General features: G+C 43.4%; 1 protein-coding gene across 8 annotated transcripts in view; it reads right to left on the bottom strand.

Moving 5' to 3' along the window:
- Positions 1–7,614: 7,614 nt before the first annotated feature.
- LOC147028810 (zinc fingers and homeoboxes protein 1-like) overlaps positions 7,615–18,293 on the bottom strand; it is a 122,817-nt gene continuing 112,138 nt past the window's right edge. For 6 of the 8 annotated variants that reach the window (XM_085879541.1, XM_085879540.1, XM_085879542.1 and 3 more), the window contains one exon: positions 7,615–16,249. In XM_085879541.1, the coding sequence (XP_085735667.1) occupies positions 16,073–16,249 (177 nt within the window). In that variant the 3' untranslated portion in view covers positions 7,615–16,072. Of the gene's footprint in view, positions 16,250–17,047; positions 18,058–18,293 lie in introns of those variants that run through there. The other 2 variants (XM_085879546.1, XM_085879547.1) reach the window with 2 other exon arrangements.

Below are 18,293 nucleotides of genomic sequence, written 5' to 3'. Positions count from 1 at the left end.
CCAGGACCGATGGACTCTGGGAAAAAGCACATAGCAAATGTCAACGGTTATGTGAGGGTGAGCGCTCCACAGCTGAAGGTCAGACGTCCTCAGGGCCTGATCAAAAGGTCCCCCTTGAGTTTCTTCCTTCTTTCCTACCTCAGCTGCTGGAGGCAACTCACCCTAACCCAGCATGCCATATGCCATCCCACAGGCCATTTGAAGAGCGTAGCCAGGATGCCCAAATGCAGTCTCTGGCTCTCTGTGCAGGAACAAGAAGGTAGCTGGCTGCCCAATGCAGTCCCAGGCTCCCCGTTGACATGAACTGGATGGATGATGCAGAAACACAAAACGGTGCATGGGCTGCACCAATGCAGTCCCTGTGTGCGGCTGCCTGCAGGGCAGTCCTCACAAAATACGCTGATCCTGACGCACATGGTGATGGATGGACATAGGGGCAAATGCAAGACACAAGGGTAGCAGGCATGGGGTCATGGCAGATGCAGGCAAACTATGCATGGCAAGGTAAGGCCGGAACAGGTCGCTGGAGCACAACAGTCCGGCAGGTGAAGCTGGCCGGCCTCTGGCTTCGTTCCTTGCGGGTCTGGAGGGAGTGCGGTGGTGCCGGCCGATCCGAAGGCGGGCTCGGACCACCCTACTGTCTCCCCCCAACCTATCGCCTTTGCCTGTCTCTGTCCATACACACTCCCTTAATTTGCAACACAAACCAAATTTAACCCCTTTAGTTTTTATTTATTTTATTTTTTCCTTTTATAATTTTGTCTCCCTCACCCCTTTTATTGTCCTTGTCCGGCTAACCTATGGTCATCCGAGCCCCCTCCCAACCCCTACGTTCCCTTCCTGGAGGGGAATAAGGGAGAACTAGCGTCCTGTCTCGAGGCCCAATGAAGCCACAGAATGGCTTCCTCAGATTTCAGCGATCTACCACGGTGAGTCCAGCAGTCTACCGAGAGCGAAGGGATGGATGGGTGCGAAGGGGTACATTTCCCTATCTACCCTAACATTTATTAATCCTTAAACTACCCCAGGGCTTTCCAAAAACGCCTCTCACTTAAACTATTGGTTCTACCAACCAAGATTTCCATCACCTGTGTTGGTTTCCTTACAAATTTGGGCCTTGCCTCAAATTTTCCTTCGTGCCCTTGCACGGTTTAATGGCTGGGCCACGTGGCTCACTTGGCAGGAACTACCCTCTGCCAAATCTCCAACCATGGCACCCCCGGGCCTGAGACTGTCTCCGAACCTACCAGTGCTCCCTATGATCTGGGAGTGCCCTCCCTGACTACTCCCCCTCGACGCTCATGTGGCAGGCTGGCACCACGGGCCCCTTTTCCCCGGGTGCCTGTGCCCACGACACTGCCCACGCGGCCATTGGCGCTACGGGTCCCGCTTCATGCGGGCCCACTACGCTATCCCGGCCCCTCTTGGGCCCTTGGCCTACCGCGGCCGACTAGCCCGGTGCCTGGGGTGCCCACTAAGCGATACTCACCATTCGCAGCCACGCTCCCAGCCCGTCAACAGGACTCCTGCACCCCTCCAAACGGGTTTCGGGCCTGCACTCGCACCAACAGCAAAACGACTTCCATTTTGTAAATTTGGCTAACCCACGAGCTGACTTTCCTCTGACCCCAGGGTCCCTTGGGTGGGAATCACTCCTCCCCCCCAATCACTCATCACACCAGGCATTCCACATTCACACAGGCCCGCTGGACCTCACTCACTCATCATGTTTCCTTTCAATTCATCGCTCACATCACTGAACACTGCCATTCTAATAACTAAATCCCCTATCTCGTGCTCCCTTGTCATCCCTTACAATATAGCACATCCTTTTAACACTACGTAGCTAAGCTACGTCCCCTCTAACATTCCATGTCTGTCCGTGTCTCCAAAAATCCCTTTTTCATACTAAATCTAACCTAACATCCCCTCTAACTAACCATTCCACGGGCCCCATGAGGACTTGTCCCTGCCCCATGAAGCTGGTCTGTCTAAGCTAACCCTTCCTGCGAACTAGTGCTTCCTACGAGGGGGTCTCCTACCCCTTGCCTGGGAATCCTGTTTACCCGAAATGGTGAGGCTTGCTTTTGTCTTCTTTTTTTTCTCTTTGCGCACCATCGCAGCAATTCACAAACCGCGCTCTTTTCCCGTGACGTCATGGCAGCTGTTCGAGCTTCGCGCTCCTCGTCCCTTCTTCTCGGACGGTAACATCCGGCAGGGATTTGCCTCCTGCCAGATTCCAACCATGCATGCAGTCATGACGTCACTGCGCATCACAAGCAAGCCTCGCGTTTCGAGGGGTTCCCCACGTGAGCACATTTGCTCTGCTCGCCTGTAACCCGTGCCGCGGAATCCGCGATGACGTCACTCGCACCCCGAAACTGCGCGATTTCTCGCGCAAGTCGGGGCACGCGTAACGCATTGGGGAAACTGCTTTGCACGCTCTGCGAACAGAACGCGCGGCGCAGGACACACAGAGCTCTACACACACGCTCGCCTGGAGAACCCATCCGATCCAAATTCACTATTTCCAGCCTAACTTCTGTCCGTCCACAGGGTCGGCTTGTATCCACCACGGGCGTTTCTGGACCGGATTTCACTCGCGCAGGCGCGCCCGTAGCAGCCTCGTGCAAAGCACAGCACGGACCTCGTGCGCGCTGCTGTGCGAATCCAGCGCGGTTCTCGAAACAGCTACGGCCGCTACACGACTTTTGTCCCTCATCTGGCGCCGTCTTCGTCACCATTCCACGCTCGCACTCCCACGTGCCATGACGCTTACCCACCTCGCCATGACACCCGGATATGCGGTTGCGGTTTCCCGCATACCAACCGCCATTTCTCTTGCATACTGCATTCTCACACACGCGGTTCCTCTCCCATAAACACCTTTTCACTCACGCTCGCCATAACACCCACGCTATGCACGCGTTTCAACACACTCGCTGCACTCACACCTTTACCCACACACACCGGGACAATCACGCTGGGGAATCGCGCCACCACAAGCGCTCCTGGGGTTTCTATACCCCCCAAGCTACGCGTGCACCCGTTCACACCATGAACCCCCTCTACCTCATTCGGCTCGACCGGACTCACCTCGTCGCGATCCGCCTCAAGGGGGCATATTCCCTCCCCTCGTTCCTGTCGGAGGCCATCCTGTTGCTTACACCGGGCCATCAAACATTCCCCAAGCTCCTCCTCATTGTCCCTTGCTGACTCCATGTGTGTGTGTTCGTCTTTAGTTTCATTTAATTCACCCTCGATCTCCCGTGTCTCTGTTTTCATTTCCGCCGTCTCTTTTAATTTCTGTCTCTGTTTTTATTTCTGTTGTCGTCTCCTCGTGTTTATCAGTTCCTCCCCTTCTCTCCTTTATCAAGGTTTGCTCTAATTGTTGTTTCATCTGACGAGTGATGTCAATCAAGTCCGGCACCACTAACATTCCTCCCTGTGGCGATATCACACATCTCATATTATTGTGCTGTCCTTCTTCCTGGCTCCATTTTCTTTTCCATCTGAGTCATTCTTCCTCTCTCAGGCTTTTTAGTTGTTCGTTGTCCTTCCGGAGTTTTTCCATCTCCGTGGACCCCAACTTTGCACTCTCCTTTAGTTGGTTAATTTCAAATTCATATTGTTTTTTATTCCACCGTCTCTCTTGTTCCTCCTTCTCCAATCTCGTCATTTCTTTCAATTGGTTGATTTCCTTTTCCTGCTTCATTCCTTGTTCTTTCACCATCTCTGTGTATTCCAACCTTGCTCTCTCCTTTAGTTGGCCAATTTCAAATTCATGTTCTTTTTGCTTCCTATCCGCTTCTTCCCATAACCTTCCTTATGCATTAAGAATCCTCTCTTATCTCCGCACCTCTTTTGCAGTCTTCCTTCCTCATTTCGTCCATTGTCTTACCGTATTTCTTGCTAATTTTTAGTTGAAGTGCTAGTTCATTTCCCCTGCGCTCCGATTTCCAAAGCTGTTCTGACTTTTCCAACAATTGTTCCTTCCTTTCCTCCAGATGTTCCTCTCCTCTTTTTATCTTCCCTTCTAAGCTTTCTCTTCTCTGATTGCCTGCTCTTACCTCTCTCTTCAGATGTTTCAATTCCAAATCGTGTTCCCATTTTTCCTTTTCCAGCTTTATTTCCCATTCTTCCTCCAAGTTCTTCCGATCCCGAGAATTAGTAATTTGCTCCTCCTCTACTCTTTTGTTCAGTTCGCTCTTCTCATGTTCCAACCTTCAGGTAAACCCTCCCTTCAGTTGTTTCAGTTCCAAGTCGTGTTCACATTTTTCCTTTTCAAGCTTTGTTTTCCATTCTTCCTGCAAGCTCTTCCTATCCTGAGAATTACTAATTTGCTCCTCTATTCTTTTGTTCAGTTCACTCCTCTCATGTTCCAACCTTCAGGTTAACAACACTACTTTATTCTTTACTCCACATAGTTCGCCGACTCTGTTGGCTAAGTCCTCTTTCAGCCACCGAATTCGTTCCCGTACATCGGCCACTTGTTGTAACCCCCCGTACACATAATTTTCCTGCTGAAGCTCGTCTGCGTGCCGTTGTGCCTCGTCCAATTTAATTTGTACCTCCTTCATATAATTCTCGTAACGCCTCACCTGTTCCAAGGCATCTCCCAATTGTGTCTGAAGCTTGCCAATGTTCCTGTAGCCGTCCTGCCTCGGCGCATGCCGTGACCACGTGGTTTGAACCGGTGGTTGGGAGCCCCTGCCTCGTGTTGTGCCCTTCGTTGCGCTATTAATAGCAACCCATTTCATGTTGCGCTGTGGGGCCGCGCCGCTATTTTGCGACTCCGAGTTTGGTTGCCACTAAAGTTCATGCACAGGCCGCTCCCACTGACGACAATTCGTGGTGCGGTTATAATAAAAAGAACCGTCCCGGGCCATGGATCCTACATTTAAACCTATTCCCACCTGCCACTGCTCGCCTTGAGCTGCCATTTTGCGTCACGGGAATAAAAAATTTCAACGCTCGTAATTTAATGGAACCGGAGGGTCGCTTCGCACACCCTTGATCCGGTTCCGTTAATTTTGTTTGGAGACGGAGGGGTTTGAATCCCACACCTGACACCAGTGTTGTGGGAATCCGCCGCGTTCGGCCGCTTCAGCCCAATCGCGGTCGCGCGCCCACCGAAGGCCACAATCCAGTCGTGACTTTCCGGGCCAACCCCGAAATCCAGTCACGGATGCCTTAACGCATCATAAACCAGTCAATACTCTGTCCACGCGCTACAGAGTCGATCGCCGAATTGTCGATTTACCTAACTATTCGCGCGGACAGAAATACCGAGAGTTTATACCTCAACGGGACTTGTACAAAAACAAGCCGCTTAAGCATGCTCGTTCCGTATGCGAAGCCGAGCGGTTTGATATTGCCAAGTCCCGTCAGACCAGACTTACTTTTATCAGCTTTTAAAGCCAGTTAATTCCCGATACGTGCTGTGGCAGTCAATGCAGGGAAAATGACACAAATGAGCAGGTTGACATTTATTTACAGTAGGCATGCAGTCAATGAATGGGGATAGGGACGAGACATGAGCAAAGACCTACAGCCGGGTATAAGAAATGAAAGTACATACAGGCTCTTATACAATTCACTACTTACTGGACTGGCGCCACAAACACACAACCACACAAATGATCGGACCAGCTGGTCTTTATTAGGACCTATCTCGGACCTGCCCACCTCGTGCGTTCCGGCCCACCTCGTGCCCACCTTTTGGTTCAGGTCTTCGAGGACCAGGTCCCCGGGGCCTAATGGATCCCCAGCACGATCCGGATGGTCCAAGCGAACGAAGTCGGCAGGGCGAAGGCTGGCGGAAGAAGACCCTCCGTGTGCACTTTGCAGAATTTGTGCGCGACCAGAACAACAGGAGGACCAGCGGAGAATGACGGGAGAACCAGCCACGAAGGACGACAGGAGGACCACGCCCGGAGAACCGACAAGAATCTTGAAGCTCGAAGCTCAAAAGCTCGGAGAAGCTGGTAGAAGAAGCTCTGTTTCCGTCCCTCTCTTCCCTTTTTATTTCTCTCCGGCATGCCTCACTTCCCGCGTCACTCATCCACTGTCGGTGGGGGCTGCCGCATTCCATTCCCCACCGAGCTGCTTTTATGCCCATATTAGGAAAGGAATTCGGATCGTGGATGTAGGCTGAACACGCCCGCACTCCAGCGAGCGCGCAGAATGCCGGGAGCAGAGGGTTTGGTGGGTGGGGGTAGGATTGACGGATCACTGTGGTCTCATCGCCAGTGATCACTGTGTTGAAGAAGTTGGGATCGCTGTTCACAGCCTCCAGCATGTCCTGTGCGATCTCCAAACGGAGTTGCTTCTGCTCGATCGTTAGCAGCTTTGGCACGAACTTCGCTGAGATCGTCCTTAAGCCCAAATCCTCAGTCACAATGGAATGAACGGATCCAATGCTGATGCCCGCCTTGTCTGCAAGTTCTCTGATCGTGATGCGACGATCCTGCATCAGCAGGGTCCTCACTTGGTCAATGACGATCTCATTTCGGGCTGTTGACGGCCTACCAAAGCGTGCTTCACTTTCCACTGATGTGTGACCATCTTTGAAGTGGTTGTACCACTCTTTTATCTTTGTGGTGCCCATTGCTTCGTTCCTGAAGGCCTGTTGAATCTTACGGATCGTTTCCACTTGGGAATCGCCAAGCTTTACACACAATTTGATGCAGTAGCGTTGTTCAAGTTTTTCCGTCATTTTGTCAAAAACGAAAATCCGACGGCGCTCACTTCCACTTCCTCACTCATCGGCGGTCTGTCGGCGACTGACAGCTTCTGCAGGTGGGAAAATATTCACGCATACGGATTAGGATCGCCTACATACGTGCACCAAACCACGCCTCCCTAGCTTCATTTGTTTACGCACGAAAAATTAAGGTTGGATACTTTTTGAACACACCTCATGTGTGTGTGTGTGTGTATATATATATATATATATATATATATATATATATATATATATATATATATATATATATATATATATATATATACATATACATATACATATATATATATACATATATATATATATATATATATATATATATATATATATATATATATATATATATATATATATATATATATATATATATATATATATATATATATATACCTGGTGATGGCGCAGTCGTTAGGGCAGCGGCTTGGGATCCAAAAGGTCCTGAGTTCAAGCCCCGTTGGGCCACTGAATTAATACACCAGGGGGTTGACTCAGCCTATCATCCTTCCGAGGTCGGTGAAGTGAGTACCAGTATAATGGGCCGGTGTATACCCCGGTTAAAATAGGTGTACCATATCCCTGTGTCGTAAAAGGCGACCAGGGTTGCGTCAGGAAGGGCATCCGGCATAAAACATGTGCCAAATCACTATGCGGATCATACGGATGATCCGCTGTGGCGACCCCTAACGGGAGCAGCTGAAAGAAGAAGAAGAAGAATATATATATATATATATATATATATATATATATATATATATATATATATATATATATATATGTATATGTCGATGTTCTGTGCGGACAAATTAACCCAAATTGATGTCTTCATTTTGTTTTCTGTAAACATAGAGATGATGTGCTTTAAAAAAAAAAAAAAAAAACCTCCAATTTGGTCTCGTTTTTCCACAGGACATTCTCCCAGAAGGATTTTGGCTTGTTCAGGTGTGTTTTGGAAAACTTCAGTCAGCCTTTCTTCTGAGGGAATTCCCTGAATAAGGGAATTGTTTCACTCTGTCTACCTGCCTGGCAGTGAAACAAAATTGAAAATCATTCCAAACAGTAAACTGTTTGTAAGGACATCATAAAGGACACAAACAAGCACGAAGAACTAATGCAACATATTGAATAAGGTGGTGTAAGACGGTGCATCAATGGCAGTAAACCTCCGAAAAAAAAGATGTTTTTTTCTCCAGCCTTTAAAAAATTATATTTCAATTGAATTATATATTTCAACATTGTAGAACACGAATCGCCTTCTTGGCACTTCCTAAAACCTTCAGTTTAGCGGTACTTGGACAAAATATTACGCCATCTTGGCCAATTAAATTTGCCTTTTGTGCTTTTAGCATTGGGGAATATCGAGATTGAGACAACAAATCACAGCTCGTAGGAAATAGATTATGCCCGGAAACTCAAAGGAAGAGTTCAAAAGACCCTTCCTATGCCATTTTTTTCAAGACTGAGTGGGGTAAGGTGTTCTATGAACTCTAGTTTATTTCAATTTTGGTGCTACAATTTGACAATGGTGTTGAAAATAACAGTGCAAAATATTTTGGTTTTTGGTTAAACCAATGTGAAAGAGCCACCACAAGGAGTACATATAAGTGCACATGTCAAGTTTCACAGAATTAAAGAAAATGATCACAGGATGATGTAATCACAAAATTGTATGCAACAATCACAGAATCATTGCAACAACAACAAAAAATCCAGATAGTTAGAAAACAGGAATTGGTTTGGAGAAGCCGAAAAGGTTCAACATGTATACCCTCCAGAATTAAATATTTTATTGCAGTTCTGGCATTTCAGGAGAAGCAAGGCAAGACATATACTAATCTGACAATATAGAGGAATATAGTTCATACACAATACACGATTCTCGGCTGTTCTTATATACATAGGTTGGGGTTTGCTCACTGTCAATACGTTAACAGCAACAATAAAATATTTCACTTCACTCTGGTCAAGCATGGTTTGCTTGTCTGGAACGTGCAGGTCTTAAAACTCACTCTTGATACACTCAACATTGTGGTCTGTGTGCACATGGAGTAGGTAAAAACTCCAATACACTGTTATACATTCAATCTTAAGTATCAGAGTCTGTGCGGTGTGCGTGTTGTACACACAGCTAACACGATGACATTTTAAAAGATTCGTTTTGTTTTGTGAATGAGAAAGGCTAAAAAGCAACTGTTGCATATATTATATATATATATATATATATATATATATATATATATATATATATATATATATATATATATATATATATATATATATATATACACACCAACTAATGTATACACAGTTTGAATCTATATTTCTTATGTTTAATGATGTCACGGAAACTAATGATGGTACATTAGTTACCATGCATTGAAACTTCTTTTTCCTATTTCAGGTTCTCCAAAGGATTCACAAAATCACGGATATACGACTGAACTTTGAACAAAATAAAAACTTTGTAACATGATACTGGAAGTATGAAAACGCAAAGGAAGTGCAGCGTTTCTGGATCAGCTACCACTTGTGTTACAATTAGTCACATACATGATAAATGTGAAGAACATGGAACTGTTCATTATGTGTATAAAATCAATTGCAGCAGAAAATGGGAATCACAAAGTGATAAAAAGTGGAAACTAATAATGGCGTACAAGTGTTCTCCGAAAAAGTCAACAAGGCACTGTGCACATGAAACAGGTATCGGTCAAACCTACTCTTCATTGTATTTCAAAGGAATTTAAGTGGAAATCAAATATACCTCGGCTTTGGCGTGTTCTTCACGAGGGTAATCCTAATAACACATCATGGTTCTGTGAGTCGTTCATTGCTATGCTTATTGAACATGGTGGGATTTGTTAATTTGTGAACATGAGTAAAGGATTATGAATTTGTTCACATGAAAGAACTTTTAAACTGAACGGCCATTAAATCATCACAACTGTGTGCTTCTGCAGTGCAAAACCCAAACATTTATGTGGAGAAATATGTCAACCTCACAAGCCTTATAGTGAGGCATGGGTGTTCTTCTCATGGCATTTTGGACCCTTCATTTTTAATGATACTGCAACAGGTTAAAATTATCTCAAAATACTGTGAAATGATTCCATTCTCACAATACGACATGTGTAAAGGGACAATGAGGTTCATTTTCAGCAAGACAGTGTGCCACCATATTATCAAATAAAATATTCAACCTGGGTTCAGGATAGGTCATGGTGGACCTGCTACTCAATATATTCCAAGGTCACCTGATCTTACACCTCTGGACTTCAATCTGTGGGGAGTTGTGAAGGACAAAGCCAATGGTACTAACTCTCAAAAATGTGCACGGCTGTCAGGAAGTGAATGTTTAGAAAGTTTGCAACAACTCTGTTAAAATCAGCATCAATGTGTGCTGATCTGTCTTCAGACATTGCGCCGCATGTATGCTTGTAAATAGTGAACATTTGACATAAAATGAAGAAAATGTTCATTTTACATGTTTGCTTTTGTAAAGTTTTATCAAGTGCAATAATATCCAAGATAGATATTTTCAAAATGTGTATACATTATGTTGAATCACCATGTGTGTGTACCACCATGTATGTGGAATTTCAATTTTACCAAAACAAATGTCAGTTTTTGTGCAGAAAAATAATTATCATGACAGTGGTGTTGGAAGTGTCAGTTCCGAGGTACAGGGCCTTCAGAAAGTATTCACACCCTTCGACTTTTGTCACGTTTTGTTGTGTTACAGCCTGAATTTAAAGTGCATCAAATTTAAATTTTTGTCATCGATCGACACAAAATACCCCATAATGACAAAGTGAAAACATGTTTTCAGAAATTTTTACGAATTAAATAAATATGAAAAGCTGAAATGTCTTGCGTCAATAAGTATTAAACCCCGAGTCAATACTTTAAAGTGCCTTTGGCAGGGATTACAGCTTTGAGTCTTCTCGGGTATATTTGTATCAGCTTTGCACATCTGGATTCGGGGATTTTCTCCCATTCTTCCATGCAGACTTGCTCAAGCTCTGTCAACTTGGATGGGGAGAGTTGGTGAACAACAATCTTCAAGTCTTTCCACAGATTCTGAATGGGATTCCATTCTGGGCTTTGGCTGGGCTGCTCAAGGACCTTCACATTGTTGTTCTAAAGCCATTCCAGTGTTGATTTGGCTGTATCCTTGGAGTCGTTGTCCTGTTGGAATGCAAATCTTCACTATAGTCGAAGGTCTTCTGCACTCTAAAGCAGGTTCTCCTCAAGGATTTGCCTGTATTTGGCTCCATTCATTGTTCCCTCAACCTTTGCAAGTCTCCCAGTCCCTGCCACGGAAAAGCATTTCCATAGCATGATGCCACCACCACCATGCTTCACCGTGAGGATGGTGATAGACGGGTGATGAGCCGTGCTTGTTTTCCGCCAGAAGCAGCGCCTTGCCTTGCATTTAGGCCAAAGAGTTCAATTTTCGTCTCAACAGATCACAGAATCTTTTGCTTCATGCTAAGAGTCTTTCATGTGCCTTTTTACACACTCCAGGCGTGCTGTCATGTGCTTTTTTAAGGAGTGGCCTCTGTTTGGCCACTAGATTTGTGAAGTGCTGCATATTGTAGTCCTTCTGGCAGGTTCTCCAATCTCAGCCAAAGAACTCTGTAGTTCTGTCAGAGTGGTCATTGGGTTCCTGGTTACTTCCTGAATTGGTCCTTCTTGCCCAGTTGATCAGTTTGGTCAGACGCCAGCTCGAGGAAGAGTCCGAGTAGTTCCATATTCTTTTCATAATGATGGAGCTCACTGTGCTCGTGTGTACTTTCAACACTCTATAAATTGTTTTATACCCCTCCCCAAATCTATGTCTACTCACAATTCTATCTTGGAGTTCAACCGACAGTTCCTTGAACTTAAAGAGCAGGTTGCGGGTCACGAAACATGTTCTGAAAATTTATCAATATGATTATATGTGCATTAAATAGTTTGATGCAAACTATTGAGGTTGCCTAACTGTTGGGGAAGTTAATTAAATTTAACTCCGAAGTTGTTATTTCTCGAGGCCGTTGAAAAAAACAGCCGCGTGCCCATATATGGATGGTGACGTCACGTTCTCCAAAACAAATCGGTGCTCACTCGCTCATTGAAGAAGTGTCCAGTTCAGCGGGCCGCTCTTTCGCTTTTTTTGAGCTTGCAACTATCTATATTATCCTTTTTTATTTTGAATTATTGTAGAACAAAGTTATTTGGATATTTGTACATCATGCCTCGTACATGTGTCGTTATGTTTTGCGAAAATGGCTGGAAAACGGGTAATCACTCACCGATTCCCGAAGGAATCAAACATTCGCCGGCAGTGGATAAGATTTGTACAAATAAAACGGGCGAATTTTCCTCCAAAGAAAAATGGTAAAGAGGACCCTTTGGATAGACTTGTCATTTGTGGTGACCATTTCACAGCCGAGGATTATGAAGGCAATGCAATGAGTGAGCTCGGTTTCAAAACAAGCGTGACGCTGTGCCCACCATTCAGCCTTCTCCTCCTCAGCTGGCTCCTGCTTCAATTTCTCACACTGTCACCTCTCAAGGATTGGGGCATTGTGTTTATCTGTAAATGCGCATAAGAAATTGAGAAATTATTAGAATACATTATCTGGAAGTCCGTACGTTGTAACCCATCATGGGGAACGTGGCTGAGAATCTCTTCCTCATTGGCCACGCTTACGTAGCAACGTGTCCTGTCATTGGTTGGTAAATAAATGGCCATAACTTGGGAAGCACTTGTCTGATTAATATCAAACCTTGAAAAGGCTCCGATTAATATCAAACCAAAAAGATTTGAAAAAAATCAAACGCAGGTCTCCAGCAATATACCGAGCAAGTTTAAATTAGATCGGACCAGCGGTTGTCGAGAAACAGCGGACACACACACACACACACACACACACACACACACACACACACACACACACACACACACACACACACACACACACACACACACACACACACTGCTGGAATTATAGATAGATATGCCACAACAGTCCCTTGAAAGTTGGGGTTTGTTCTAACTGTTCACTTTTGCTGGGGTCAAGCTCAGCTGTCAGAAAGACTTCAACGCCAAGGCTACGGTGCATAATATATTTGGGTCCATTATTGATTCATTCTATTTCTGACTCTTGAGTGACTAGAGAGTTGGTGGTAGTCGTATGGCAGCTTAGCTGCCGGGGTAGCTATCATTTCTTGAAGCGCGACTGTGTCGCTGATGCAGTGCCCCTCTACCAGTACACACACTGGAACTGGTAATCATTTCGCCGACCTCGGAAGGATGACAGGCTGAGTCAACCCCCTGGTGTATTAATTCAGCGGCCGACGGGGCTTGAACTCAGGACCCTAGGATCCCAAGCCACCACCCTAACCACTGAGCCAACACCAGGCTACTAGAGGGTTAAAAAAAATTATTATATCAAGTCACAGACGAATCAAACTTTACATTATTTTATGCATTGAACAAGAAAATGAAAATCTACAAACCAATCTGCCTGGTGGAGTCTGTGAGTGTGAACTGCCGGACAGTCAGTCCTGCCACTTGTACATGAAATAGGCCGTTTTCTGGCACTTTCAAGTGGCTCAAATTTATATGGCTCAGGGCCAGAAACTCCATAGTATAAATTCCCATCATCCTCCGACTCGTCCTCGGCAATATCGGAATGAAATCACTCTCTGATTCGCATCTCGCCATTGTTTACACGCTGTTTCCGAATGTTCACGAAGTTTTCGGAGAACGTGACGTCATAGCATCTTCGGTAACTTCCGGTCTGTTTTTCGATCACTGACAAAAGTTTTGACTTAAAAGTTAATTTTAGCATATTTTGAGTTTCAAATGTAAGAAAATAAATACCCCACATTTATTAATGTGCTTACAACCTTCGAATCACGCAGTCATCAGCGACCCAAAACCTGCTCTTTAATGGTGGAGTTTCTGCTTTGACATGCACTGTCAACTGTGGGACCTTATATAAAAAGGTGTGTTTCTTTCTACATCATGTACAATCAATTGAATTGGCCACAGGTGGACTGCAATCAAGTTGTAGACATATCTGAAGGATGATCAAAGGAAATTGGATGCACCTGTGCTCAATTTGGAGTGTCACAGCAAAGAGGTTGAATACTTATTCATGCAAGACATTTCAGCTTTTAATTTTTCATGACTTTGTAAAAATTTCTAAAAACGTTTCCCCCTCGTCATTACAGGGTGTTTTGTGTGGATTTGTGACAATAATTTAAATTTAATCCATTTTAAATTCGGGCTGTAACACGACAAAATGTGACAAAAGTCGAGGGGTGTGAATACTTTCTGAAGGCACTGTAGATTTGGTCTTGCAACCCAAATGTTCCTGGGATAAGTTCTCTCTTACCTCCAGTCATGGTATTATTTAGTGACAAAAACAAATCATGGTCACCTTATACTTTGGTAACACCAAAAAAAAAAAAAAAAATACAAAAGTACAATAGAAACAAACTTTTGCAACCCCCCCCACCCTCCCCCCCAAAAGAAAATCAGGAAATTACGTCAGCAATACCTCTCAAAGCATATCATCCCTCATGAAAGGTCACAAACCACTGAAACTCCATGGTACACAACATTACTGAAAACAACGCACCGAAGAATTGAGTCTTCATATGATAATATCCATAAATCTTTCAAATGAAAAGTCAAAAATATATAATTATATTTATCATATGATCAACACAGCTGATTAATTGCTTTATGATGCCTTTGTAGTAATTTGTGTGACATATTTTAGTAACAATGATGAAGCCTTGTCAGAACCTTTGTTTCTAAATCAAACATTGCGAAATATAGCGGTGCACATAATATACAAAGTGAACTGGATTCGGTGTTGCAAACTAATTAAAAATTAAAAACAGAATAAGATGAAGATGGAGAGAGAGGGGGAGAGAGGGAGAGAGGGAGAGAGGGAGAGAGGGAGATGCAAGACGAGATTGACAAAGGAAAGGAAAAGGGATTGGAAAACAAAAAAAGAATAAGTAAAATAAAGATAGCAATATGAGATTTCTCCTTTTTTCTCCAGTCCTTCATCTTAATTTTCAAAAAGATGTCAAACTTTTTCATTCTGAAATCCATTACCAACAGCTTTCCTTATTGGTTGTAAAATCCCCATCCTCAGTTCTCAATGTTTACACCCATTTCCTGCAACAATACATAGAGCTGTGAAATTAGTACAGAGTGTTATTGCAATCTGGTATCTTAATTACATCCTTACATTCTGAAATTTTATTTTCCTGTGCACATATTCTGAGCCCAGAAACAAAGTAATAACAGTCATATATACCACAATGATAATAATAATAATAATAATAATAACAATAATCTTCACAACTTAAAGGACCCTGTGCAAGTAAGCAAACAAAGGGTTGTTGAGGGCGCAGAGCAGTATAACCAGTGAAATGCTGGGCAACAACCATTTCACAGCAGCACAACTAAGTCATAATTGAGAAAAGGGAAATTTAGCTGAAGTATAAAAGTATAAAAAAAAGCACAACTGATTGAAACAAGTTTACATTCAAAATGCAATAGTCAATAAAAAGATTTTTCAAACTCAGAATCTCGGCAATAATATTGAGAATTAATTTTGATTTTGATCGTATTTTGCTGCTTGTGCTTATATTTACAAACCATTACTGCACAATTCTGTTTCTCACTCTTTAAAGAATGGCATCTTCCAGCTTGTCTGCCTTTTTTCCCCCACAAGGACGACGCACCTGGACATTAAAGAGTCTGTCACGTGGCGGTAAAGGCGCATAAAAGAACAAAGTGCACGAGCATTCAGCTTCTAATACTATTAGTACTGGAATCCTCTCAATTCGCTTTTCCTAACTTGGCTCCAAATGAAATTGGCACATCAATCACTCTTAAGCAGTATATATATATATATATATATATATATATATATATATATATATATATATATATATATATATATATATATATATATATATATATATATATTTATGTAGTCCATACATGCACAAGCTTTTGCTTTCCCAAACTCTTTTGGCTCCCTTTTGTTTATCACATTCTAAATAATACCAAGAGTGTTAAGCCCTGTAATGGAACAGGGACCACCTCAAATCATTGTTACAAAATAACTGGCAAAATGACAAACACAGGACGTGAAGACAGCCTGTCCCAGGCCACCAGATATCTGATAAGCGAATGGCCTGTCAGGTCACACTGGAAGACTGTATCTTTGAGTTGTCATGTTACTTGCACAGTGCAAGAGGCAATCAGTCGAAGGCTCCAGTACACGTAACAAACTGTGCACTGCATCACGTAGAGGATGATGGAGAGTGGCACATGTTTGATACAGTTGAATGGGTAATAGAAGTAGACATAGGAAAAGCTGAACAACCAAGCATTTCTTTTATGGCAGCAGCTTCTGCAAGCTCCAACAACTTATTGGGCTCTCCATGTCTCAACTGCACCAAAGTGCCACCAGTAGTAACCTGAGGATGAAGCAAAATGAGTAAGAAAGCAGATGATGTTTGTAATGATTGATATAATGCAACAATCCCCCCTTCCACAAAAAAAATATAAAAATCACAACTGGCATCTCAAGCACAATCATAAGATTGGTATTAAAAACAAAAAACATACATAAGGTCATCAGCACACCTGAAAGAGTCAAATAATTTTTAACAATATAATTGTCTTTTACCTCAGGTACCCATTCACCTACTTTTCAACATTATTTGTAAGTGTGTGTGTGTGTGTGTGTGTGTGTGTGTGTGTGTGTGTGTGTGTGTGTGTGTGTGTGTGTGTGTGTGTGTGTGTGTGTGTGTGTGTGTGTGTGTGTGTGTGTGTGTGTGTGTGTGTGTGTGTGTGTGCAATAAGTTTTTGTTTTACCATTTGAGCTTTTGTCATCAAATTTTAAACAAACCTTCATGATGAGAATACAGAGAAAACTAATTCAAAACTGGATCAAAATGTGAAAGGGCAAAGCCATAATGATTATAAATGGTCCTCACGAGCCCTGCCCCAATGAGTCAAGTTTGAGACACCATTTTTATTTTATTTGAAATTTTTTTATTAAATTAAAAAGTAAAAATGTTTCCATGATTCTCCATTTATTTACCATGAGCAAAGATAGCTGGCGATGCCAGGCAACGCTGGTTCCCTCCTCCCACCCCTTCCCCTGCCTCATCCCACACCCCTCCCTCCAAACTGCCATTCCCACCCCTTCCCCCACCTCCTCCCACCCCATCTCCTCTCTCTGGACTCCCACACCTCCATTCCCACCTCCAACATTTCCCTCCCACATCACCCCATCCCCACCACCCCTCCCTCTTCCAGATTCACACGAATTTAATTGAATACTTTTATTCCGCAACGTGGTGGAATGAAATTTTCCAAAATGTGTTGCTGCATATTATGACATCATCGACTTTAATTGAATACTTTTATTCTGCTACGTGGTGTAAAATAAAGTCATATTATTCTCGACGCCAACGACATCATACGCAGCGACACATTTTAGAAAATTACATTCTACCACGTATTCTTTACGATTTTACACATTAGGTGACATACCTTGCACAGAAGCAATCATAGCAGTGTTATAAAATTGCAACGGAACTGAAATGGGGGTTAAAATAGCGAATAATAGTATTCAAATTAGGAACTGGAACTATCAGAGGTAAAAGTTACATTTTAAACTTTTGTCAACTTTAACTAAGACAATGGAACACACGTCTTGAATGTCAATTTCCAATTTTATTTTCAAAAACAACATGCGCTGTGACAACAGAAAGCAATCACACCGCTGGCGACTGCATTGCAATGGCTTAACAAACATCATTTGATAAAGAATGGTTGGCTTGGCAAGCGATTAGCGATGTATACAGTGATTCTGAGGTATGAAGATCAGTGATCAGCGATGTATACAGCGATTTGTAGGTACGAAGCTCTCATCATACAAAAACTGTTATGATCTGTTCTAAGGCAAGGCATTTTCAGGAGGCCGAAACAAATGGCAGAAATGGCCGATCAAAACCCCTGCAAGGTGAACGCGGGCTAATTAAGGATATAGTCAATTTTTGTTTCAATTGAATAAGGCTGTTAATTATCTTCATAAGGGGTGTTTAAATGAACCCAAACAACCAGTTTTCATTCATGCACTCCCTTGGCGTTTTCAAAGTGTGCGTGCAAAGCTTCGCACTGATAGGTTTCATGGTTTTGGAGTTATGAAGGAGACACACTGATATTCATTATTATACACGAGCAAATACCACCCATCGCTTCACTGATGGGTATACTAAGGGAGAGGGGGGGAGAGAAAAAGAGGGTGGAGAGAAGGAGAAGGTTGGGGGAGATGAGAGAGGGAAAAGCAGCGAGAGGTGAGAGGGAGGGAAGGCAGATGTGTGGTGTACCATTTATTACAATTAATAGTCTCATTAAAATGATTTTACATTGAAAAACAGTGAAGATGGGGAAAAAAATATCTGAAATCCATTTTCTACCAGTTACACTATAAATACTGCCCGGAGACAA

The sequence above is a fragment of the Eptatretus burgeri genome, chromosome 4 (assembly GCF_056783735.1).
Source record: "Eptatretus burgeri isolate ZD-2024b chromosome 4, Ebu_testis_v1, whole genome shotgun sequence".
Lineage (NCBI taxonomy): Eukaryota > Metazoa > Chordata > Myxini > Myxiniformes > Myxinidae > Eptatretus > Eptatretus burgeri.
This window is presented reverse-complemented; position numbering and strand designations above follow the sequence as displayed.